General features: G+C 48.0%; 1 protein-coding gene across 6 annotated transcripts in view; it reads right to left on the reverse strand.

Moving 5' to 3' along the window:
• LOC135537294 (epidermal growth factor receptor kinase substrate 8-like) overlaps positions 1 to 26,605 on the reverse strand; it is a 143,388-nt gene that overhangs the window by 36,539 nt on the left and 80,244 nt on the right. For 5 of the 6 annotated variants that reach the window (XM_064963489.1, XM_064963490.1, XM_064963492.1 and 2 more), the window contains 3 exons: positions 12,619 to 12,686; positions 3,246 to 3,338; positions 2,356 to 2,424 (listed from right to left, as the gene is read on the reverse strand). In XM_064963489.1, the coding sequence (XP_064819561.1) occupies positions 2,356 to 2,424; positions 3,246 to 3,338; positions 12,619 to 12,686 (230 nt within the window). Of the gene's footprint in view, positions 1 to 2,355; positions 2,425 to 3,245; positions 3,339 to 3,795; positions 3,813 to 12,618; positions 12,687 to 26,605 lie in introns of those variants that run through there. The other variant, XM_064963493.1, reaches the window with a different exon arrangement.

The following is a 26,605-nucleotide window of genomic DNA, read 5'->3' on the forward strand; positions in this document are numbered from 1 at the left end:
AACTGATCAGTCAACAATCAACAATCAACTGATCAGACCACTGATCAATCAACTGATCAGACCACTGATCAATCAACTGATCAGTCAACAATCAACAATCAACTGATCAGACCACTGATCAATCAACTGATCAATCAACTGATCAGACCACTGATCAATCAACTGATCAGTCAACAATCAACAATCAACTGATCAGACCACGGATCAATCAACTGATCAGACCACTGATCAATCAACTGATCAGTCAACAATCAACAATCAACTGATAAAAACACTGATCAAACCACTGATCAAACCACTGATCAAACTGTTCTTGTTAAAGGCTCTGCATGTTCAATCCACTGTCTGTAGTGGCTATACATCGTTACAGTGATACGACCTCTGTAGAAGTCAAGGCATTAAAATATACCTGCCGTTTCCCTGAGCATGACAGAGCTGTTGTGTTTATACAGGACCTGCCGTTTCCCTGAGCATGGCAGGGCTGTTGTGTTTATACAGGACCTGCCGTTTCCCTGAGCATGGCAGAGCTGTTGTGTTTATACAGGACCTGCCGTTTCCCTGAGCATGGCAGGGCTGTTGTGTTTATACAGGACCTGCCGTTTCCCTGAGCATGGCAGAGCTGTTGTGTTTATTCAGGACCTGCCGTTTCCCTGAGCATGGCAGAGCTGTTGTGTTTATACAGGACCTGCCGTTTCCCTGAGCATGGCAGAGCTGTTGTGTTTATACAGGACCTGCCGTTTCCCTGAGCATGGCAGAGCTGTTGTGTTTATACAGGACCTGCCGTTTCCCTGAGCATGGCAGGGCTGTTGTGTTTATTCAGGACCTGCCGTTTCCCTGAGTATGGCAGGGCTGTTGTGTTTATACAGGACCTGCCGTTTCCCTGAGCATGGCAGAGCTGTTGTGTTTATACAGGACCTGCCGTTTCCCTGAGCATGACAGGGCTGTTGTGTTTATACAGGACCTGCCGTTTCCCTGAGCATGGCAGAGCTGTTGTGTTTATACAGGACCTGCCGTTTCCCTGAGCATGGCAGAGCTGTTGTGTTTATACAGGACCTGCCGTTTCCCTGAGCATGGCAGGGCTGTTGTGTTTATACAGGACCTGCCGTTTCCCTGAGCATGGCAGAGCTGTTGTGTTTATACAGGACCTGCCGTTTCCCTGAGCATGGCAGAGCTGTTGTGTTTATACAGGACCTGCCGTTTCCCTGAGCATGGCAGGGCTGTTGTGTTTATACAGGACCTGCCGTTTCCCTGAGCATGGCAGAGCTGTTGTGTTTATACAGGACCTGCCGTTTCCCTGAGCATGGCAGAGCTGTTGTGTTTATACAGGACCTGCCGTTTCCCTGAGCATGGCAGAGCTGTTGTGTTTATACAGGACCTGCCGTTTCCCTGAGCATGGCAGAGCTGTTGTGTTTATACAGGACCTGCCGTTTCCCTGAGCATGGCAGAGCTGTTGTGTTTATACAGGACCTGCCGTTTCCCTGAGCATGGCAGAGCTGTTGTGTTTATACAGGACCTGCCGTTTCCCTGAGCATGGCAGAGCTGTTGTGTTTATACAGGACCTGCCGTTTCCCTGAGCATGGCAGAGCTGTTGTGTTTATACAGGACCTGCCGTTTCCCTGAGCATGGCAGAGCTGTTGTGTTTATACAGGACCTGCCGTTTCCCTGAGCATGGCAGAGCTGTTGTGTTTATACAGGACCTGCCGTTTCCCTGAGCATGGCAGAGCTGTTGTGTTTATACAGGACCTGCCGTTTCCCTGAGCATGGCAGGGCTGTTGTGTTTATACAGGACCTGCCGTTTCCCTGAGCATGGCAGAGCTGTTGTGTTTATACAGGACCTGCCGTTTCCCTGAGCATGGCAGAGCTGTTGTGTTTATACAGGACCTGCCGTTTCCCTGAGCATGGCAGGGCTGTTGTGTTTATACAGGACCTGCCGTTTCCCTGAGCATGGCAGAGCTGTTGTGTTTATACAGGACCTGCCGTTTCCCTGAGCATGGCAGGGCTGTTGTGTTTATACAGGACCTGCCGTTTCCCTGAGTATGGCAGAGCTGTTGTGTTTATACAGGACCTGCCGTTTCCCTGAGCATGGCAGAGCTGTTGTGTTTATACAGGACCTGCCGTTTCCCTGAGCATGGCAGAGCTGTTGTGTTTATACAGGACCTGCCGTTTCCCTGAGTATGGCAGAGCTGTTGTGTTTATACAGGACCTGCCGTTTCCCTGAGCATGGCAGAGCTGTTGTGTTTATACAGGACCTGCCGTTTCCCTGATATGATATCCCTGGTCTAGTCAGTAGGTCCCATGATACCCCTATCCAGTGTATCAGAGCTGGTTCTTCAGACAGCATTCCTGCTCACCCACCTTGGTCTCTGGGTCGATGAGGCTGACTGTCTTCTCCTCCACCTGCAGCAACATGTCCTGGGTCCATATCTAATATCAAACCAATAGGAACACATTGGATCAGTACAGCAGATACCTAATATCAAACCAATAGGAACACATTGGATCAGTACAGTAGATACCTGATATCAAACCAATAGGAACACATTGGATCAGTACAGTAGATACCTGATATCAAACCAATAGGAACACATTGGATCAGTACAGTAGATACCTGATATCAAACCAATAGGAACACATTGGATCAGTACAGTAGATACCTGATATCAAACCAATAGGAACACATTGGATCGGTACAGCAGATACCTGATATCAAACCAATAGGAACACATTGGATCAGTACAGTAGATACCTGATATCAAACCAATAGGAACACATTGGATCGGTACAGCAGATACCTGATATCAAACCAATAGGAACACATTGGATCAGTACAGTAGATACCTGATATCAAACCAATAGGAAGACATTGGATCGGTACAGCAGATACCTGATATCAAACCAATAGGAACACATTGGATCAGTACAGTAGATACCTGATATCAAACCAATAGGAACACATTGGATCAGTACAGTAGATGCCTGATATCAAACCAATAGGAACACATTGGATCAGTACAGTAGATACCTGATATCAAACCAATAGGAATACATTGGATCAGTACAGTAGATGCCTGATATCAAACCAATAGGAACACATTGGATCAGTACAGTAGATGCCTGATATCAAACCAATAGGAACACATTGGATCAGTACAGTAGATGCCTGATATCAAACCAATAGGAACACATTGGATCGGTACAGTAGATGCTTTGGGGAATCATAATCATAAGTGTGTCCTGTGCTTCACCTTCCCCTTGGCATCCAGCAGGCGGAGCTTCCTGATTCCGTCCTCAGTGTTGATCATGGCTTCCTTCCTGTCCAGAACAAATGTGGTCAGGTGCTGAGAGGAGAGAGGAGAGGGTTGGGATACGGAGAGGGGATAGGAGAGATTAGAGAGGGTTTGGGACGCAGGGGGGATAGGAGAGATTAGAGAGGGTTTGGGAACACAGAGGGGATAGGAGAGATGGGAGAGGGATTGGGACGCAGGGGGGATAGGAGAGATGGGAGAGGGTTTGGGACACAGATGGGATAGGAGAGATGGGAGAGGGATTGGGACACAGGTTAGTAACAATCTCTACCCTACCACTAACACTGTGTATGTAGGGTAGTAGACTGACCTCAACATGGTGTTAGTCACGCTGTATGTACGGTAGTAGACTGACCTCAACATGGTGTTAGTCACGCTGTATGTACGGTAGTAGACTGACCTCAACATGGTGTTAGTCACGCTGTATGTACGGTAGTAGACTGACCTCAACATGGTGTTAGTCACGCTGTATGTACGGTAGTAGACTGACCTCAACATGGTACTGCGAGGTGTTAGTCATGCTGTATGTACGGTAGTAGACTGACCTCAACATGGTACTGCGAGGTGTTAATCACACTGTATGTACGGTAGTAGACTGACCTCAACATGGTGTTAGTCACGCTGTATGTACGGTAGTAGACTGACCTCAACATGGTGTTAGTCACGCTGTATGTACGGTAGTAGACTGACCTCAACATGGTACTGCGAGGTGTTAGTCACGCTGTATGTACGGTAGTAGACTGACCTCAACATGGTATTGCGAGGTGTTAGTCACGCTGTATGTACGGTAGTAGACTGACCTCAACATGGTGTTAGTCACGCTGTATGTACGGTAGTAGACTGACCTCAACATGGTACTGCGAGGTGTTAGTCACGCTGTATGTACGGTAGTAGACTGACCTCAACATGGTGTTAGTCACGCTGTATGTATGGTAGTAGACTGACCTCAACATGGTGTTAGTCATGCTGTATGTACGGTAGTAGACTGACCCCAACATGGTGTTAGTCACGCTGTATGTAGGGTAGTAGACTGACCTCAACATGGTGTTAGTCACGCTGTATGTAGGGTAGTAGACTGACCTCAACATGGTGTTAGTTACGATGTACGTACGGTAGTAGACTGACCTCAACATGGTGTTAGTCATGCTGTATGTATGGTAGTAGACTGACCTCAACATGGTGTTAGTCACGCTGTATGTAGGGTAGTAGACTGACCTCAACATGGTACTCTGAGGTGTTAGTCACGCTGTCTGTACGGTAGTAGACTGACCTCAACATGGTGTTAGTCACGCTGTATGTATGGTAGTAGACTGACCTCAACATGGTGTTAGTCACGCTGTATGTAGTGTAGTAGACTGACCTCAACATGGTACTGCGAGGTGTTAGTCACGCTGTATGTATGGTAGTAGACTGACCTCAACATGGTGTTAGTCACGCTGTATGTACGGTAGTAGACTGACCTCAACATGACTTAGTCACGCTGTATGTATGGTAGTAGACTGACCTCAACATGGTACTGCGAGGTGTTAGTCACGCTGTATGTATGGTAGTAGACTGACCTCAACATGGTGTTAGTCACGCTGTATGTACGGTAGTAGACTGACCTCAACATGGTGTTAGTCACGCTGTATGTACGGTAGTAGACTGACCTCAACATGGTGTTAGTCACGCTGTATGTACGGTAGTAGACTGACCTCAACATGGTGTTAGTCACGCTGTATGTAGGGTAGTAGACTGACCTCAACATGGTGTTAGTCACGCTGTATGTAGGGTAGTAGACTGACCTCAACATGGTGTTAGTCACGCTGTATGTAGGGTAGTAGACTGACCTCAACATGGTGTTAGTCACGCTGTATGTAGGGTAGTAGACTGACCTCAACATGGTGTTAGTCACGCTGTATGTAGGGTAGTAGACTGACCTCAACATGGTGTTAGTCACGCTGTATGTAGGGTAGTAGACTGACCTCAACATGGTGTTAGTCACGCTGTATGTACGGTAGTAGACTGACCTCAACATGGTGTTAGTCACGCTGTATGTAGGGTAGTAGACTGACCTCAACATGGTGTTAGTCACGCTGTATGTACGGTAGTAGACTGACCTCAACATGGTGTTAGTCACGCTGTATGTACGGTAGTAGACTGACCTCAACATGGTACTGCGAGGTGTTAGTCACGCTGTATGTACGGTAGTAGACTGACCTCAACATGGTACTGCGAGGTGTTAGTCACGCTGTATGTACGGTAGTAGACTGACCTCAACATGGTATTGCGAGGTGTTAGTCACGCTGTATGTACGGTAGTAGACTGACCTCAACATGGTGTTAGTCACGCTGTATGTACGGTAGTAGACTGACCTCAACATGGTACTGCGAGGTGTTAGTCACGCTGTATGTACGGTAGTAGACTGACCTCAACATGGTGTTAGTCACGCTGTATGTACGGTAGTAGACTGACCTCAACATGGTGTTAGTCACGCTGTATGTAGGGTAGTAGACTGACCTCAACATGGTGTTAGTCACGCTGTATGTAGTGTAGTAGACTGAACTCAACATGGTGTTAGTCACGCTGTATGTAGGGTAGTAGACTGACCTCAACATGGTGTTAGTCACGCTGTATGTACGGTAGTAGACTGACCTCAACATGGTGTTAGTCACGCTGTACGTACGGTAGTAGACTGACCTCAACATGGTGTTAGTCACGCTGTATGTACGGTAGTAGACTGACCTCAAAATGGTGTTAGTCACGCTGTATGTACGGTAGTAGACTGACCTCAACATGGTACTCTGAGGTGTTAGTCACGCTGTCTGTACGGTAGTAGACTGACCTCAACATGGTGTTAGTCACGCTGTATGTATGGTAGTAGACTGACCTCAACATGGTGTTAGTCACGCTGTATGTAGTGTAGTAGACTGACCTCAACATGGTACTGCGAGGTGTTAGTCACGCTGTATGTATGGTAGTAGACTGACCTCAACATGGTGTTAGTCACGCTGTATGTACGGTAGTAGACTGACCTCAACATGACTTAGTCACGCTGTATGTATGGTAGTAGACTGACCTCAACATGGTACTGCGAGGTGTTAGTCACGCTGTATGTATGGTAGTAGACTGACCTCAACATGGTGTTAGTCACGCTGTATGTACGGTAGTAGACTGACCTCAACATGGTGTTAGTCACGCTGTATGTACGGTAGTAGACTGACCTCAACATGGTGTTAGTCACGCTGTATGTACGGTAGTAGACTGACCTCAACATGGTGTTAGTCACGCTGTATGTAGGGTAGTAGACTGACCTCAACATGGTGTTAGTCACGCTGTATGTAGGGTAGTAGACTGACCTCAACATGGTGTTAGTCACGCTGTATGTAGGGTAGTAGACTGACCTCAACATGGTGTTAGTCACGCTGTATGTAGGGTAGTAGACTGACCTCAACATGGTGTTAGTCACGCTGTATGTAGGGTAGTAGACTGACCTCAACATGGTGTTAGTCACGCTGTATGTAGGGTAGTAGACTGACCTCAACATGGTGTTAGTCACGCTGTATGTACGGTAGTAGACTGACCTCAACATGGTGTTAGTCACGCTGTATGTAGGGTAGTAGACTGACCTCAACATGGTGTTAGTCACGCTGTATGTACGGTAGTAGACTGACCTCAACATGGTGTTAGTCACGCTGTATGTACGGTAGTAGACTGACCTCAACATGGTACTGCGAGGTGTTAGTCACGCTGTATGTACGGTAGTAGACTGACCTCAACATGGTACTGCGAGGTGTTAGTCACGCTGTATGTACGGTAGTAGACTGACCTCAACATGGTATTGCGAGGTGTTAGTCACGCTGTATGTACGGTAGTAGACTGACCTCAACATGGTGTTAGTCACGCTGTATGTACGGTAGTAGACTGACCTCAACATGGTACTGCGAGGTGTTAGTCACGCTGTATGTACGGTAGTAGACTGACCTCAACATGGTGTTAGTCACGCTGTATGTACGGTAGTAGACTGACCTCAACATGGTGTTAGTCACGCTGTATGTAGGGTAGTAGACTGACCTCAACATGGTGTTAGTCACGCTGTATGTAGTGTAGTAGACTGAACTCAACATGGTGTTAGTCACGCTGTATGTAGGGTAGTAGACTGACCTCAACATGGTGTTAGTCACGCTGTATGTACGGTAGTAGACTGACCTCAACATGGTGTTAGTCACGCTGTACGTACGGTAGTAGACTGACCTCAACATGGTGTTAGTCACGCTGTATGTACGGTAGTAGACTGACCTCAAAATGGTGTTAGTCACGCTGTATGTACGGTAGTAGACTGACCTCAACATGGTGTTAGTCACGCAGTATGTAGGGTAGTAGACTGACCTCAACATGGTGTTAGTCACGCTGTATGTACGGTTGTAGACTGACCTCAACATGGTGTTAGTCACGCTGTATGTACGGTAGTAGACTGACCTCAACATGGTACTGCGAGGTGTTAGTCACGCTGTATGTACGGTAGTAGACTGACCTCAACATGGTACTGCGAGGTGTTAGTCACGCTGTATGTACGGTAGTAGACTGACCTCAACATGGTGTTAGTCACGCTGTATGTACGGTAGTAGACTGACCTCAACATGGTACTGCGAGGTGTTAGTCACGCTGTATGTACGGTAGTAGACTGACCTCAACATGGTGTTAGTCACGCTGTATGTACGGTAGTAGACTGACCTCAACATGGTGTTAGTCACGCTGTATGTACGGTAGTAGACTGACCTCAACATGGTGTTAGTCACGCTGTATGTACGGTAGTAGACTGACCTCAACATGGTGTTAGTCACGCTGTATGTACGGTAGTAGACTGACCTCAACATGGTGTTAGTCACGCTGTATGTACGGTAGTAGACTGACCTCAACATGGTGTTAGTCACGCTGTATGTACGGTAGTAGACTGACCTCAACATGGTGTTAGTCACGCTGTATGTACGGTAGTAGACTGACCTCAACATGGTGTTAGTCACGCTGTATGTACGGTAGTAGACTGACCTCAACATGGTGTTAGTCACGCTGTATGTACGGTAGTAGACTGACCTCAACATGGTGTTAGTCACGCTGTATGTAGGGTAGTAGACTGACCTCAACATGGTGTTAGTCACGCTGTATGTACGGTAGTAGACTGACCTCAACATGGTGTTAGTCACGCTGTATGTACGGTAGTAGACTGACCTCAACATGGTACTGCGAGGTGTTAGTCACGCTGTATGTACGGTAGTAGACTGACCTCAACATGGTACTGCGAGGTGTTAGTCACGCTGTATGTACGGTAGTAGACTGACCTCAACATGGTATTGCGAGGTGTTAGTCACGCTGTATGTACGGTAGTAGACTGACCTCAACATGGTGTTAGTCACGCTGTATGTACGGTAGTAGACTGACCTCAACATGGTGTTAGTCACGCTGTATGTACGGTAGTAGACTGACCTCAACATGGTGTTAGTCATGCTGTATGTACGGTAGTAGACTGACCTCAACATGGTGTTAGTCACGCTGTATGTACGGTAGTAGACTGACCTCAACATGGTGTTAGTCACGCTGTATGTAGTGTAGTAGACTGAACTCAACATGGTGTTAGTCACGCTGTATGTACGGTAGTAGACTGACCTCAACATGGTGTTAGTCACGCTGTATGTACGGTAGTAGACTGACCTCAACATGGTGTTAGTCACGCTGTATGTAGTGTAGTAGACTGAACTCAACATGGTGTTAGTCACGCTGTATGTATGGTAGTAGACTGACCTCAACATGGTGTTAGTCACACGGTATGTAGGGTAGTAGACTGACCTCAACATGGTGTTAGTCACGCTGTATGTACGGTAGTAGACTGACCTCAACATGGTACTGCGAGGTGTTAGTCACGCTGTATGTACGGTAGTAGACTGACCTCAACATGGTACTGCGAGGTGTTAGTCACGCTGTATGTACGGTAGTAGACTGACCTCAACATGGTATTGCGAGGTGTTAGTCACGCTGTATGTACGGTAGTAGACTGACCTCAACATGGTGTTAGTCACGCTGTATGTACGGTAGTAGACTGACCTCAACATGGTGTTAGTCACGCTGTATGTACGGTAGTAGACTGACCTCAACATGGTGTTAGTCATGCTGTATGTACGGTAGTAGACTGACCTCAACATGGTGTTAGTCACGCTGTATGTACGGTAGTAGACTGACCTCAACATGGTGTTAGTCACGCTGTATGTAGTGTAGTAGACTGAACTCAACATGGTGTTAGTCACGCTGTATGTACGGTAGTAGACTGACCTCAACATGGTGTTAGTCACGCTGTATGTACGGTAGTAGACTGACCTCAACATGGTGTTAGTCACGCTGTATGTAGTGTAGTAGACTGAACTCAACATGGTGTTAGTCACGCTGTATGTATGGTAGTAGACTGACCTCAACATGGTGTTAGTCACACGGTATGTAGGGTAGTAGACTGACCTCAACATGGTGTTAGTCACGCTGTATGTACGGTAGTAGACTGACCTCAACATGGTACTGCGAGGTGTTAGTCACGCTGTATGTACGGTAGTAGACTGACCTCAACATGGTGTTAGTCACGCTGTATGTAGGGTAGTAGACTGACCTCAACATGGTGTTAGTCACGCTGTATGTACGGTAGTAGACTGACCTCAACATGGTGTTAGTCACGCTGTATGTACGGTAGTAGACTGACCTCAACATGGTGTTAGTCACGCTGTATGTACGGTAGTAGACTGACCTCAACATGGTATTGCGAGGTGTTAGTCACGCTGTATGTACGGTAGTAGACTGACCTCAACATGGTGTTAGTCACGCTGTATGTACGGTAGTAGACTGACCTCAACATGGTACTGCGAGGTGTTAGTCACGCTGTATGTACGGTAGTAGACTGACCTCAACATGGTGTTAGTCACGCTGTATGTACGATAGTAGACTGACCTCAACATGGTGTTAGTCACGCTGTATGTACGGTAGTAGACTGACCTCAACATGGTGTTAGTCACGCTGTATGTAGGGTAGTAGACTGACCTCAACATGGTGTTAGTCACGCTGTATGTAGTGTAGTAGACTGAACTCAACATGGTGTTAGTCACGCTGTATGTACGGTAGTAGACTGACCTCAACATGGTGTTAGTCACGCTGTATGTACGGTAGTAGACTGACCTCAACATGGTGTTAGTCACGCTGTATGTAGGGTAGTAGACTGACCTCAACATGGTGTTAGTCACGCTGTATGTACGGTTGTAGACTGACCTCAACATGGTACTGCGAGGTGTTAGTCACGCTGTATGTACGGTAGTAGACTGACCTCAACATGGTACTGCGAGGTGTTAGTCACGCTGTATGTACGGTAGTAGACTGACCTCAACATGGTGTTAGTCACGCTGTATGTACGGTAGTAGACTGACCTCAACATGGTACTGCGAGGTGTTAGTCACGCTGTATGTACGGTAGTAGACTGACCTCAACATGGTGTTAGTCACGCTGTATGTACGGTAGTAGACTGACCTCAACATGGTGTTAGTCACGCTGTATGTACGGTAGTAGACTGACCTCAACATGGTGTTAGTCACGCTGTATGTACGGTAGTAGACTGACCTCAACATGGTGTTAGTCACGCTGTATGTATGGTAGTAGACTGACCTCAACATGGTGTTAGTCACGCTGTATGTACGGTAGTAGACTGACCTCAACATGGTGTTAGTCACGCTGTATGTACGGTAGTAGACTGACCTCAACATGGTGTTAGTCACGCTGTATGTACGGTAGTAGACTGACCTCAACATGGTGTTAGTCACGCTGTATGTACGGTAGTAGACTGACCTCAACATGGTGTTAGTCACGCTGTATGTAGGGTAGTAGACTGACCTCAACATGGTGTTAGTCACGCTGTATGTACGGTAGTAGACTGACCTCAACATGGTGTTAGTCACGCTGTATGTACGGTAGTAGACTGACCTCAACATGGTACTGCGAGGTGTTAGTCACGCTGTATGTACGGTAGTAGACTGACCTCAACATGGTATTGCGAGGTGTTAGTCACGCTGTATGTACGGTAGTAGACTGACCTCAACATGGTGTTAGTCACGCTGTATGTAAGGTAGTAGACTGACCTCAACATGGTACTGCGAGGTGTTAGTCACGCTGTATGTACGGTAGTAGACTGACCTCAACATGGTGTTAGTCACGCTGTATGTACGGTAGTAGACTGACCTCAACATGGTGTTAGTCACGCTGTATGTAGGGTAGTAGACTGACCTCAACATGGTGTTAGTCACGCTGTATGTACGGTAGTAGACTGACCTCAACATGGTGTTAGTCACGCTGTATGTACGGTAGTAGACTGACCTCAACATGGTACTGCGAGGTGTTAGTCACGCTGTATGTACGGTAGTAGACTGACCTCAACATGGTATTGCGAGGTGTTAGTCACGCTGTATGTACGGTAGTAGACTGACCTCAACATGGTGTTAGTCACGCTGTATGTAAGGTAGTAGACTGACCTCAACATGGTACTGCGAGGTGTTAGTCACGCTGTATGTACGGTAGTAGACTGACCTCAACATGGTGTTAGTCATGCTGTATGTACGGTAGTAGACTGACCTCAACATGGTGTTAGTCACGCTGTATGTACGGTAGTAGACTGACCTCAACATGGTGTTAGTCACGCTGTATGTACGGTAGTAGACTGACCTCAACATGGTGTTAGTCACGCTGTATGTAGTGTAGTAGACTGAACTCAACATGGTGTTAGTCACGCTGTATGTATGGTAGTAGACTGACCTCAACATGGTGTTAGTCACACTGTATGTAGGGTAGTAGACTGACCTCAACATGGTGTTAGTCACGCTGTATGTACGGTAGTAGACTGACCTCAACATGGTACTGCGAGGTGTTAGTCACGCTGTATGTACGGTAGTAGACTGACCTCAACATGGTGTTAGTCACGCTGTATGTAGGGTAGTAGACTGACCTCAACATGGTGTTAGTCACGCTGTATGTACGGTAGTAGACTGACCTCAACATGGTGTTAGTCACGCAGTATGTACGGTAGTAGACTGACCTCAACATGGTGTTAGTCACGCTGTATGTACGGTAGTAGACTGACCTCAACATGGTGTTAGTCACGCTGTATGTACGGTAGTAGACTGACCTCAACATGGTGTTAGTCACGCTGTATGTAGGGTAGTAGACTGACCTCAACATGGTGTTAGTCACGCTGTATGTAGGGTAGTAGACTGACCTCAACATGGTGTTAGTCACGCTGTATGTACGGTAGTAGACTGACCTCAACATGGTACTGCGAGGTGTTCGTCATGCTGTTGATGCTGTTTTTGGTGTAGTTCTTCCGTTGTTCTGGAGAAGGACAGGACACAGTCAGCAGCAAAACAAACAGCATCTAGACAGAACTACAGTCATATCATAGCATGTCTGCTAGGTTACCATGGCACCATTACTACAGTATCATTAAGTATCATCCTCAGGGAGAACTACAGTCATATCATAGCATGTCTGCTAGGTTACCATGGTACCATTACTACAGTATCATTAAGTATCATCCTCAGGGAGAACTACAGTATCATTAAGTATCATTAAACATCACAGCATAGTTGAAAGATAGAAAGATATGTGTTGCGTAGAAACCCAAAGTGGGTGGCCAGCAGAGATAGATGGGATGGGCTGAGGGACGCTGAGGGTTGGGATGGGATGGGCTGAGGGTAGCTGGGGGTTGGGTTGGGCTGAGGGACGCTGAGGGTTGGGATGGGATGGGCTGAGGGAAGCTGAGGGTTGGGACGGGATGGGCTGAGGGACGCTGAGGGTTGGGATGGGCTGAGGGAAGCTGAGGGTTGGGACGGGATGGGCTGAGGGAAGCTGAGGGTTGGGATGGGATGGGCTGAGGGAAGCTGAGGATTGGGACAGGATGGGCTGAGGGACGCTGAGGGTTGGGATGGGCTGAGGGAAGCTGAGGGTTGGGACGGGATGGGCTGAGGGAAGCTGAGGGTTGGGATGGGATGGGCTGAGGGAAGCTGAGGGTTGGGACGGGATGGGCTGAGGGAAGCTCAGGGTTGGGATGGGATGGGCTGAGGGAAGCTCAGGATTGGGATGGGCTGAGGGAAGCTGAGGGATGGGATGGGATGGGCTGAGGGAAGCTGAGTGTTGGGACGGGATGGGCTGAGGGAAGCTGAGTGTTGGGACGGGATGGGCTGAGGGAAGCTCAGGGTTGGGATGGGATGGGCTGAGGGAAGCTGAGTGTTGGGACGGGATGGGCTGAGGGAAGCTGAGGGTTGGGACGGGATGGGCTGAGGGAAGCTGAGGGTTGGGATGGGATGGGCTGAGGGAAGCTCAGGATTGGGACGGGATGGGCTGAGGGAAGCTGAGGGTTGGGACGGGATGGGCTGAGGGAAGCTGAGGGTTGGGACGGGATGGGCTGAGGGAAGCTGAGGGTTGGGACGGGATGGGCTGAGGGAAGCTGAGGGTTGGGACGGGATGGGCTGAGGGAAGCTGAGGGTTGGGACGGGATGGGCTGAGGGAAGCTGAGGGTTGGGAAGGGCTGGGCTGAGGGAAGCTGAGGGTTGGGATATGATGGGCTGAGGGAAGCTGAGGGTTGGGATGGGCTGAGGGAAACTGAGGGTTGGGATGGGCTGAGGGAAGCTCAGGATTGGGATGGGATGGGCTGAGGGAAGCTGAGGGTTGGGATGGGATGGGCTGAGGGAAGCTGAGGGTTGGGATGCGCTGAGGGAAGCTAAGGGTTGGTATGGGAAGGCTTGAGGGAAGCTGAGGGTTGGGATGGGCTGAGGGAAGCTGAGGGTTGGGATGGGCTGAGGGAAGCTCAAGATTGGGATGGGATGGGCTGAGGGAAGCTGAGGGTTGGGATGGGATGGGCTGAGGGAAGATGAGGGTTGGGATGGGCTGAGGGAAGATGAGGGTTGGGATGGGCTGAGGGAAGCTGAGGTTTGGTATGGGAAGGGCTGAGGGAAGCTGAGGGTTGGGATGGGCTGAGGGAAGCTGAGGGTTGGGATGGGATGAGGGAAGCTGAGGTTTGGGATGGGATGGGCTGAGGGAAGCAGAGTGTTGGGATGGGATGGGCTGAGGGACGCTGAGGGTTGGGATGGGATGGGATGGGCTGAGGGAAGCTGAGGGTTGGGATGGGATGGGCTGAGGGTAGCTGAGTGTTGGGATGGGCTGAGGGAAGCTGAGGTTTGGGATGGGATGGGCTGAGGGAAGCAGAGTGTTGGGATGGGATGGGATGGGCTGAGGGAAGCTGAGTGTTGGGATGGGCTGAGGGTAGCTGAGTGTTGGGATGGGATGAGGGAAGCTGAGGTTTGGGATGGGATGGGCTGAGGGAAGCAGAGTGTTGGGATGGGATGGGCTGAGGGACGCTGAGGGTTGGGATGGGATGGGATGGGCTGAGGGACGCTGAGGGTTGGGATGGGATGGTCTGAGGGTAGCTGAGTGTTGGGATGAGATAGGCTGAGGGTAGCTGAGGGTTGGGATGGGCTGAGGGTAGCTGAGTGTTGGGATGGGCTGAGGGACGCTGAGGGTTGGGACGGGATGGGCTGAGGGACGCTGAGGGTTGGGATGGGATGGGCTGAGGGACGCTTAGGGTTGGGATGGGATGGTCTGAGGGTAGCTGAGTGTTGGGATGAGATAGGCTGAGGGTAGCTGAGGGTTGGTATGTGGAATTGTAGACAAGTGGGAGTGGAGTTGCTGTGTGAGAGATAGAATGATGGTCAAAGATAAAAGTAAAAAAATATATATTTTTAAAAGTCTAAATAAATCATAATAAAAAGTATATTTGAATGACACTAAGTGGCGGTGTTTTTACAACTAATGCCGGTTTGCCTGAGGCTGATGCCGTGCTGGTGTTTGTACACATACACACAGTCTCAGTCAAATAAACACATACAAGAACACACACATACATGTCATAGTGCCAGACATGAACACAAACATATACAGTTGGCACTGCTGTTATGATTTCAGTTGTCCTTGATGTCCTTTGTTTTAAATTCATTATTTAAAAAATAAAAATGTTGCATTGCTGTTTTCTTCTGTGTTCCTTGTTTGTCTTTAGTTCGTTAGTTGTTGGAGCATTGGGGGGTTCTTGGGGGAATGGAATTCATTGTATTTTAGATTGTTCTTCCTGGGGGGGCTGTGGGAGGGTCTCGAAGGGTGGGGGCTGTGGGAGGGTCTCGAAGGGTGGGGACTGTAGGAGGGTCTCGAAGGGGGGACTGTGGGAGGGTCTCGAAGGGTGGGGGCTGTGGGAGGGTCTCGAAGGGTGGGGGCTGTGGGAGGGCCTCGAAGGGTGGGGGCTGTGGGAGGGCCTCGAAGGGTGGGGGCTCTGGGAGGGCCTCGAAGGGTGGGGGCTGTGGGAGGGTCTCGAAGGGTGGGGGCTGTGGGCTGGTATCAGGGTGAGGGTTGAATAAGATGGAGGCTGTGGGCTGGTATCAGGGTGAGGGTTGAATAAGATGGAGGCTGTGGGCTGGTATCAGGGTTGTGAGGCTGGGGGTTGAATAAGATGGAGGCTGTGGGCTGGTATCAGGGTGAGGGTTGAATAAGATGGAGGCTGTGGGCTGGTATCAGGGTGAGGGTTGAATAAGATGGAGGCTGTGGGCTGGTATCAGGGTTGTGAGGCTGAGGGTTGAATAAGATGGAGGCTGTGGGCTGGTATCAGGCTGGGGGTTGAATAAGATGGAGGCTGTGGGCTGGTATCAGGCTGAGGGTTGAATAAGATGGAGGCTGTGGGCTGGTATCAGGGTTGTGAGGCTGGGGGTTGAATAAGATGGAGGCTGTGGGCTGGTATCAGGGTGAGGGTTGAATAAGATGGAGGCTGGGGGCTGGTATTCAGGGTTGTGAGGCTGAGGGTTGAATAAGATGGAGGCTGTGGGCTGGTATCAGGCTGAGGGTTGAATAAGATGGAGGCTGGGGGCTGGTATCAGGATAAGGGTTGAATAAGGTGGAGGCTGTGGGCTGGTACCAGGCTGAGGGTTGAATAAGGTGGAGGCTGTGGGCTGGTACCAGGCTGAGGGTTGAATAAGATGGAGGCTGTGGGCTGGTACCAGGCTGAGGGTTGAATAAGATGGAGGCTGTGGGCTGGTATCAGGGTGTGAGGCTGGGGGTTGAATAAGATGGAGGCTGTGGGCTGGTATCAGGCTGAGGGTTGAATAAGATGGAGGCTGTGGGCTGGTATCAGAGTGAGGCTGAGGGTTGAATAAGATGGAGGCTGTGGGCTGGTATCAGGCTGAGGGTTGAATAAGATGGAGGCTGTGGGCTGGTATCAGGGTTGTGAGGCTGAGGGTTGAATAAGATGGAGGCTGTGGGCTGGTATCAGGGTTGTGAGGCTGAGAGTTGAATAAGGTGGAGGCTGTGGGCTGGTATCAGGCTGAGGGTTGAATAAGATGGAGGCTGGGGGCTGGTATCAGGCTGAGAGTTGAATAAGATGGAGGCTGTGGGCTGGTATCAGGCTGAGAGTTGAATAAGATGGAGGCTGGGGGCTGGTATCAGGCTGAGGGTTGAATAAGATGGAGGCTGGGGGCTGGTATCAGGCTGAGAGTTGAATAAGATGGAGGCTGTGGGCTGGTATCAGGCTGAGAGTTGAATAAGATGGAGGCTGGGGGCTGGTATCAGGCTGAGGGTTGAATAAGATGGAGGCTGGGGGCTGGTATCAGGCTGAGGGTTGAATAAGATGGAGGCTGGGGGCTGGTATCAGGGTTGTGAGGCTGAGGGTTGAATAAGATGGAGGCTGTGGGCTGGTATCAGGCTGAGAGTTGAATAAGATGGAGGCTGGGGGCTGGTATCAGGCTGAGGGTTGAATAAGATGGAGGCTGTGGGCTGGTATCAGGGTTGTGAGGCTGTGGGCTGGTATCAGGGTTGTGAGGCTGTGGGCTGGTATCAGGGTTGTGAGGCTGAGGGTTGAATAAGATGGAGGCTGTGGGCTGGTATCAGGGTTGTGAGGCTGAGGGTGGGGGCTGTGGGCTGGTATCAGGATAAGGGTTGAATAAGATCGGGGGATCGCAAGGATAAATTGAGTTACATAAAGAGACAACACACTGATTGAACAAAACTTATTGAATCCATGAGTAAGGAATTTGTGATTCCATTTGTCCGATGGGAGTTTAAAGTAACCTAGGGTTAATGCAAAGTTCTGTGTTACTGACTTCAAATGTCAAACTATCAAAGCTATGTGCATGTACTGTATATTGAATGAATGTGTTTAATGTGGTTATGAGCATGTCAAATGACAGAGATGTCATGACTTTACAGTATATGGAATGGTACTGCCTATGAAGCCATGTGCATGAGTTTGACTCAAATTGATCTGAAAGAGCTCAGTACACAGTAGTCAGAGCACTGGACTACAGACTACCAGTAGTAGGGGTTATTAGGGGAGTGGAGATAAGGACTACAGACTACCAGTAGTAGGGGTTATTAGGGGAGTGGAGATAAGGACTACAGACTACCAGTAGTAGGGGTTATTAGGGGAGTGGAGATAAGGACTACAGACTACCAGTAGTAGGGGTTATTAGGGGAGTAGAGATAAGGACTACAGACTACCAGTAGTAGGGGTCATTAAGGGAGTGGAGATAAGGACTACAGACTACCAGTAGTAGGGGTTATTAAGGGAGTGGAGATAAAGACTACAGACTACCAGTAGTAGGGGTTATTAGGGGAGTGGAGATAAGGACTACAGACTACCAGTAGTAGGGGTTATTAGGGGAGTGGAGATAAGGACTAGAGACTACCAGCAGTAGGGGTTATTGGGGGAGTGGAGATAAGGACTACAGACTACCAGTAGTAGGGGTTATTAGGGGAGTGGAGATAAGGACTACAGACTACCAGTAGTAGGGGTTATTAGGGGAGTGGAGCTAAGGACTACAGACTACCAGTAGTAGGGGTTATTAAGGGAGTGGAGATAAGGACTACAGACTACCAGTAGTAGGGGTTATTAGGGGAGTGGAGATAAGGACTACAGACTACCAGTAGTAGGGGTTATTAGGGGAGTGGAGATAAGGACTACATACTACCAGTAGTAGGGGTTATTAGGGGAGTGGAGCTAAGGACTACAGACTACCAGTAGTAGGGGTTATTAAGGGAGTGGAGCTAAGGACTACAGACTACCAGTAGTAGGGGTTATTAAGGGAGTGGAGATAAGGACTACAGACTACCAGTAGTAGGGGTTATTATGGGAGTGGAGATAAGGACTACAGACTACCAGTAGTAGGGGTTATTAGGGGAGTGGAGCTAAGGACTACAGACTACCAGTAGTAGGGGTTATTAGGGGAGTGGAGCTAAGGACTACAGACTACCAGTAGTATGAGTTATTAGGGGAGTGGAGCTAAGGACTACAGACTACCAGTAGTAGGGGTTATTAGGGGAGTGGAGATAAGGACTACAGACTACCAGTAGTAGGGGTTATTAGGGGAGTGGAGCTAAGGACTACAGACTACCAGTAGTAGGGGTTATTAGGGGAGTGGAGCAGATGAAGTGTTCTAGGGTTCTACAACAGCAGGGGAAGTGTTCTAGTGTTCTACATCTACAGAACAGCAGGAGGATCCTAGAGGGCCAGGGTGACTTCCTCTCAGAACAGAAGGTCCAGGGAGCGAAAGAGAGACAACACTTCAAGGTTATCAGTCTCTTCTGCAGAACCAAATAAAGCTCTCTGCTCCTTGACAGGTTAGAGTATGTTCTGTTCTACAGCCTCAGGGTACAGTACACTACATTATTACAAACACACATTATCGTGCATATACATTATCATGTCTATACATGATCACATCTATACATGATCACATATATGTATTATCACACCTATACATTTTCGTGTCTACAATTTATCATGTATACATATTATCACATATATACATTAGTGTGTATACATTATCGTGTTTATACATTATCACCAATATCCACTATCATGCATGTACGTTACCGTGTATATACACATTATCACCTATATACATTATCATATATACATTAACATTAACACTTGTCATTCCAATCTCCTTTGCATTAGCGTAGCCTCTTCTGTAGCCTGTCAACTATGTGTCTATCTATCCCTGTTCTCTCCTCTCTGCACAGACCATACAAACGCTCCACACCGCGTGGCCGCGGCCACCCTAATCTGGTGGTCCCAGCGCGCACGACCCACGTGGAGTTCCAGGTCTCCGGTAGCCTCTGGAACTGCCGATCTGCGGCCAACAAGGCAGAGTTCATCTCAGCCTATGCTTCCCTCCAGTCCCTCGACTTCTTGGCACTGACGGAAACATGGATCACCACAGATAACACTGCTACTCCTACTGCTCTCTCTTCGTCTGCCCACGTGTTCTCGCACACCCCGAGAGCTTCTGGTCAGCGGGGTGGTGGCACCGGGATCCTCATCTCTCCCAAGTGGTCATTCTCTCTTTCTCCCCTTACCCATCTGTCTATCGCCTCCTTTGAATTCCGTGCTGTCACAGTTACCAGCCCTTTCAAGCTTAACATCCTTATCATTTATCGCCCTCCAGGTTCCCTCGGAGAGTTCATCAATGAGCTTGATGCCTTGCTAAGCTCCTTTCCTGAGGACGGCTCACCTCTCACAGTCCTGGGCGACTTTAACCTCCCCACGTCTACCTTTGACTCATTCCTCTCTGCCTCCTTCTTTCCACTCCTCTCCTCTTTTGACCTCACCCTCTCACCTTCCCCCTACTCACAAGGCAGGCAATACGCTCGACCTCATCTTTACTAGATGCTGTTCTTCCACTAACCTCATTGCAACTCCCCTCCAAGTCTCCGACCACTACCTTGTATCCTTTTCCCTCTCGCTCTCATCCAACACTTCCCACACTGCCCCTACTCGGATGGTATCGCGCCGTCCCAACCTTCGCTCTCTCTCCCCCGCTACTCTCTCCTCTTCCATCCTATCATCTCTTCCCTCTGCTCATACCTTCTCCAACCTATCTCCTGATTCTGCCTCCTCAACCCTCCTCTCTTCCCTTTCTGCATCCTTTGACTCTCTATGTCCCCTATCCTCCAGGCCGGCTCGGTCCTCCCCTCCCGCTCCGTGGCTCGACGACTCATTGCGAGCTCACAGAACAGAGCTCCGGGCAGCCGAGCGGAAATGGAGGAAAACTCGCCTCCCTGCGGACCTGGCATCCTTTCACTCCCTCCTCTCTACATTTTCCTCCTCTGTCTCTGCTGCTAAAGCCACTTTCTACCACTCTAAATTCCAAGCATCTGCCTCTAACCCTAGGAAGCTCTTTGCCACCTTCTCCTCCCTCCTGAATCCTCCTCCCCCTCCCCCCCTCCTCCCTCTCTGCAGATGACTTCGTCAACCATTTTGAAAAGAAGGTCGACGACATCCGATCCTCGTTTGCTAAGTCAAACGACACCGCTGGTTCTGCTCACACTGCCCTACCCTGTGCTCTGACCTCTTTCTCCCCTCTCTCTCCAGATGAAATCTCGCTTCTTGTGACGGCCGGCCGCCAAACAACCTGCCCGCTTGACCCTATCCCCTCCTCTCTTCTCCAGACCATTTCCGGAGACCTTCTCCCTTACCTCACCTCGCTCATCAACTCATCCCTGACCGCTGGCTACGTCCCTTCCATACCCTAAGGGAACATTTCGACAATCACCGTATGGTTAGTGAGAAAGTCCCTATTGGAACTGTACGGTCCCTTACTAGACGTCCGAAAACATTTTAGAAATTCGGGGACGGCGTCGGGCCGAGCGGTAGGGCCAGACCTACCGGGAAGTCATCAAATGAACTTTGTCGGACATTCGGTTTTCGTTTAATAAAATAAACAAATTTTAGCCCATTTTTGCGCTATGCCGAAATATCCCACAAGAGGGCATAAGCAATCATATTGCTATTGGACAAAACATCCCGAATCACGACGTGCCATATCTCGAAAACTGAAAATATTTCGAAGCCGAAACTTGGTGAGCGTAGGTTTGGCATTATGGGAAGATGGCCCCGAACAAGATGGCGTCTAGGCCTCAACGGTTTTTGAGTTATGGCCATATTTCTGGGATTAAAGGTCCAAAATGAAAATAGAGAAAAGATTTTTTCACTTCACGTCAAAGTCAAGGAGCCTCCGGTGTCAATAAAAAAAAATCGGCCATTTATCTATCGTCATTTACGAGAAATCGTACGGTGACCAGATCGTGATGTTCAGATATAGGTGTTTTTTTTTCAACGGTTACAGATCCAGTTGCAGGGTGTTCATACGAGTATTTTTAAAATGTGCTGCGGAGCTCTGCGACATTTCTGTGATTTTCTATGATTTTCTGAAATAACACACACTCACTAAACCCTCCGTAAATAACTCAGTTCTTAACGTAAAGACTTAAAACTCAGGATTCTGTAAAGGCATACCCCAATGAGGATATGAGTTTATTTATAGCTTCCTGTGCCAACCGGAAGTGCCATAATTGGTGTCTCAGGGGCTGTTTGGAAGGGTTAAAAAAATCAGATCTGTCCAAAACTTCATATGTGTGATTAGACAACCCCCATGAACTGTAAATCAGTCATTTTTCCCAACAGATGTCAAAGAAAAGCTCTCACACACACAGCAAGGATGGAGTGACAAAGCGTGGTGTTTAAAGACACAGAGAGCAGGCAATGGCATAAACATAATCCCAAGGCAGGGCCGAGTCCAACGAGGTGCCCCGCTTGACCGTAGCTCACTCGGTCTGAGCGCAGCGACCATGAGAAAAATAGGCCCACAATGAAGCCTGCACCACAATGTCATTTGATTTTGGGTGACAGCGGCGGAACCGTTAGGTTTAGAAGGACAATTCAAACACAGGACTGTTCCTAAGGTCCTCCCGATCTGTGCAAGCCTAACCTTGACTGTGTGGCATTAACCTTTCACAGTTAAAAGAAGGTGTTTACATAAAAACAGTGTGCATTGACTTGTCTCCCCATAGGAATACATTGCCTGCTCCCCTAAATACAACCTGGGGTCTTTATGGGTTATGAATGCTGTATGAACCTGTCTTCTATGACATTCCATCAGACCACTATGAGGTCTACCTGTGTCGATTCTAAGCTTCCTGGAGCAACCGGAAGTGGTTAAACTGACCCAAAAGGTATTTGGATGTACATCACCACGAAAGGTGCCGAGGCCTCTGCATTATTCAACCCTGTGTAGATCAGTCAATTCTCAACTTAAAGACTTAAAACTCAGGATTCCCTAGGTTTCTATGTCAGTCAAGACATGTGTGTATTTATAGCTTCCTGTGCCAACCGGAAGTGCCATAATTGGTGTCTCAGGGGCTGTTTGGAAGGGTTAAAAAAATCAGATCTGTCCAAAACTTCATATGTGTGATTAGACAACCCCCATGAACTGTAAATCAGTCATTTTTCCCATAAAAATTCAAAGGAAAAATAAATCACACAGATACACAACTTGGATGGAGGGACGTATTGGGGTGTGTAGAGACTGACAGTGCCTCCAATAGTTAGCTTTGTTCGAGCTAAAAAAGAACCGTCAGACCTAGAGTTCGAAACTTTAGAATCCTGTTCTAGACCTCAGGTAGATAGTGCGTGGTGAGTTACGGCGCTCTAGGAGGTTCTCGGACCGAGAAACAGCGTCGAACATTTGCAATGACTTCAATTCATTTTGACCATTACGAAAATGGCGACATTTAGAAATGTCCCAGAGACACAAGACTAGGTGCATTGTGACCGTCTCGGCCCATAGAGACAGAACCCAACATCTCGGTCCGATAGCTCATTCAAGGACCCCGTAGCAAGGCATTGAAAAAAGTGGATTTTCAGCACCAATTAGGCTTTTACTCGGACACCAAATGACCTATCGGGCCGAAACTCGGGATTCGGGGTCGCCTCACATAGGACTACACATAATGTCCGAACTGGCCCCGCAGCTAGAAAGTAACTATGTGTTTTATGGTTTTTTAATGTTTTGTACCGAAGGCCTTGTGAATTTTGGGCCAGCTCTGAAGTATGTTATACTTGGCTCCTAAATGAGTTGGGAAAAGTGGGTTTGGTGTCAGTTTGTATCAGTTTGGTGTCAGAATGATATCAAATTGACTGATGGACGGTGACTTGCAGGTGACTCTTGTCCATTAGCAATATGTTTAAGCGGTGAGGTACCATCACCAAAAGCGACATTCTGAAATCAACCCAAACGAGCGATGGAGAGGTACCAGTATCACTGCCCAGACATCCCTATGTCATCGGGCCAGTCAATTTGGCATTCCTGCATGATTTTTATGTCATGACAAATTGGTAATGGTGACTGCCCAGTTAACCATATGGCAAATGCACAGTGACTTTGAAAGAGTGAGAAAAATCACCAAATGGACATTCTGGAATCAACCCTAACGAGTGATGGAGAGGTACCAGAATCACTGCCAAGCCATCCCGACTTCATCGGGCCAGTCAATTTGGCATTCCTGCACAAATTTTCAGTGACTTTGCAAAAGTAAGGAACATTTGCAATATGTTTTAACAGTGAGGTACCATCACCAAAAGCGACATTCTGAAATCAACCCAAACGAGCGATGGAGAGGTACCAGTATCACTGCCCAGCCATCCTGAGGTCATCGGGCCAGTCAATTTGGCATTCCTGCATGATTTTTATAGCATGACAAATTGGTGATGGTGACTGCCCAGTTAACCATATGGCAAATGCACAGTGACTTTGAAAGAGTGAGAAAAATCACCAAATGGACATTCTGGAATCAACCCTAACGAGCGATGGAGAGGTACCATAATCACTGCCCAGACATCCCGAGGTCATCGGGCCAGTCAATTTGGCATTCCTGCATGATTTTTATAGCATGACAAATTGGTGATGGTGACTGCCCAGTTAACCATATGGCAAATGCACAGTGACTTTGAAAGAGTGAGAAAAATCACCAAATGGACATTCTGGAATCAACCCTAACGAGCGATGGAGAGGTACCATAATCACTGCCCAGACATCCCGAGGTCATCGGGCCAGTCAATTTGGCATTCCTGCACAAATTTTCAGTGACTTTGCAAAAGTAAGGAACATTTGCAATATGTTTTAACAGTGAGGTACCATCACCAAAAGCGACATTCTGAAATCAACCCAAACGAGCAATGGAGAGGTACCAGTATCACTGCCCAGCCATCCTGAGGTCATCGGGCCAGTCAATTTGGCATTCCTGCATGATTTTTATGGCATGACAAATTGGTGATGGTGACTGCCCAGTTAACCATATGGCAAATGCACAGTGACTTTGAAAGAGTGAGAAAAATCACCAAATGGACATTCTGGAATCAACCCTAACGAGCGATGGAGAGGTACCATAATCACTGCCCAGACATCCCGAGGTCATCGGGCCAGTCAATTTGGCATTCCTGCACAAATTTTCAGTGACTTTGCAAAAGTAAGGAACATTTGCAATATGTTTTAACAGTGAGGTACCATCACCAAAAGCGACATTCTGAAATCAACCCAAACGAGCGATGGAGAGGTACCAGAATAACTGCCCAGCCATCCCTATGTCATCGGGCCAGTCAATTTGGCATTCCTACATGATTTTTATGGCATGACAAATTGGTGATGGTGACTGCCCAGTTAACCATATGGCAAATGCACAGTGACTTTGCAAAAGTGAGAAAACATGACCAAATGGACATTCTGAAATCAACACAAACAATGGCATCACCATAGTGTCCAGACTGTGCCGAGTCCAACGAGGTGTCCCGCTTGACCGTAGCTCGCTCGGTCTGAGCGCGGCGACCATGAGAAAAATAGGCCCAATATGAAGCCTTCACCAGTACGTCATTTGATTTTGGGTGACAGCGGCGGAACCGTTAGGTTTAGAAAGACAATTCAACCACAGGACTGTTCCTAAGGTCCTCCTGATCTGTCCAAGCCTATCCTTGACCGTGTGACATTAACCCTTCACAGTCAAAAGAAGGTGTTTACATAAAAACAGTGTTCATTGACTTCTCTCCCCATAGGAATATATTGGCTGCTCCACTAAATACAACCTGGAGTCTATATGGGTTATGAATGTTGTATGAACCTGTCTTTGGTACCAGTCCATCAGACCACTATAAGGTCTACCTGTGTCGATTCTAAGCTTCCTGGACCAACCGGAAGTGGTTCAAATCGCCCTAAAAGTGTATACCCATACACTGCCTGCAATTTGATGGACATAGTGCATTGAACCCTGTGTAAATCAGTCAGTTTTCATGGTAAAGACTTAAAACTCAGGATTCTCTAATGGAATAGCCCAATGAGGATGTATGTTGAGTTACAGCTTCCTGTGCCAACCGGAAGTGCCATAATTGGTGTCTCATGGGCTGTTTGGAGGGGTTAAAAATATCAGATCTTTCCAAAACTTCATATATATGATTAGGCAACCCCCATGAACTGTAAATCAGTCATTTTTCCCATAAAAATTCAAAGGAAAACTAAATCACACAGATACACAACATGGATGGAGGGACGTATCATTGGGGTGCGTAGAGACTGACAGTGCCTCCAATAGTTAGCTTTGAATGATATCAAATTGACTGATGGACGGTGACTTGCAGGTGACTCTTGTCCATTAGCAATATGTTTAAGCGGTGAGGTACCATCACCAAAAGCGACATTCTGAAATCAACCCAAACGAGCGATGGAGAGGTACCAGTATCACTGCCCAGCCATCCCGAGGTCATCGGGCCAGTCAATTTGGCATTCCTGCATGATTTTTATAGCATGACAAATTGGTAATGGTGACTGCCCAGTTAACCATATGGCAAATGCACAGTGACTTTGAAAGAGTGAGAAAAATCACCAAATGGACATTCTGGAATCAACCCTAACGAGTGATGGAGAGGTACCAGAATCACTGCCAAGCCATCCCGAGTTCATCGGGCCAGTCAATTTGGCATTCCTGCACAAATTTTCAGTGACTTTGCAAAAGTAAGGAACATTTGCAATATGTGTTAACAGTGAGGTACCATCACCAAAAGCGACATTCTGAAATCAACCCAAACGAGCCATGGAGAGGTACCAGTATCACTGCCCAGCCATCCCGAGGTCATCGGGCCAGTCAATTTGGCATTCCTGCAAAAATTTTCAGTGACTTTGCAAAAGTAAGGAATATTTGCAATATGTTTTAACAGTGAGGTACCATCACCAAAAGCGACATTCTGAAATCAACCCAAACGAGCGATGGAGAGGTACCAGTATCACTGCCCAGACATCCCTATGTCATCGGGCCAGTCAATTTGGCATTCCTGCATGATTTTTATGGCATGACAAATTGGTGATGGTGACTGCCCAGTTAACCATATGGCAAAT

This window comes from Oncorhynchus masou, unplaced genomic scaffold (genome assembly GCF_036934945.1).
Source record: "Oncorhynchus masou masou isolate Uvic2021 unplaced genomic scaffold, UVic_Omas_1.1 unplaced_scaffold_747, whole genome shotgun sequence".
Taxonomy (NCBI): Eukaryota; Metazoa; Chordata; class Actinopteri; order Salmoniformes; family Salmonidae; genus Oncorhynchus; species Oncorhynchus masou.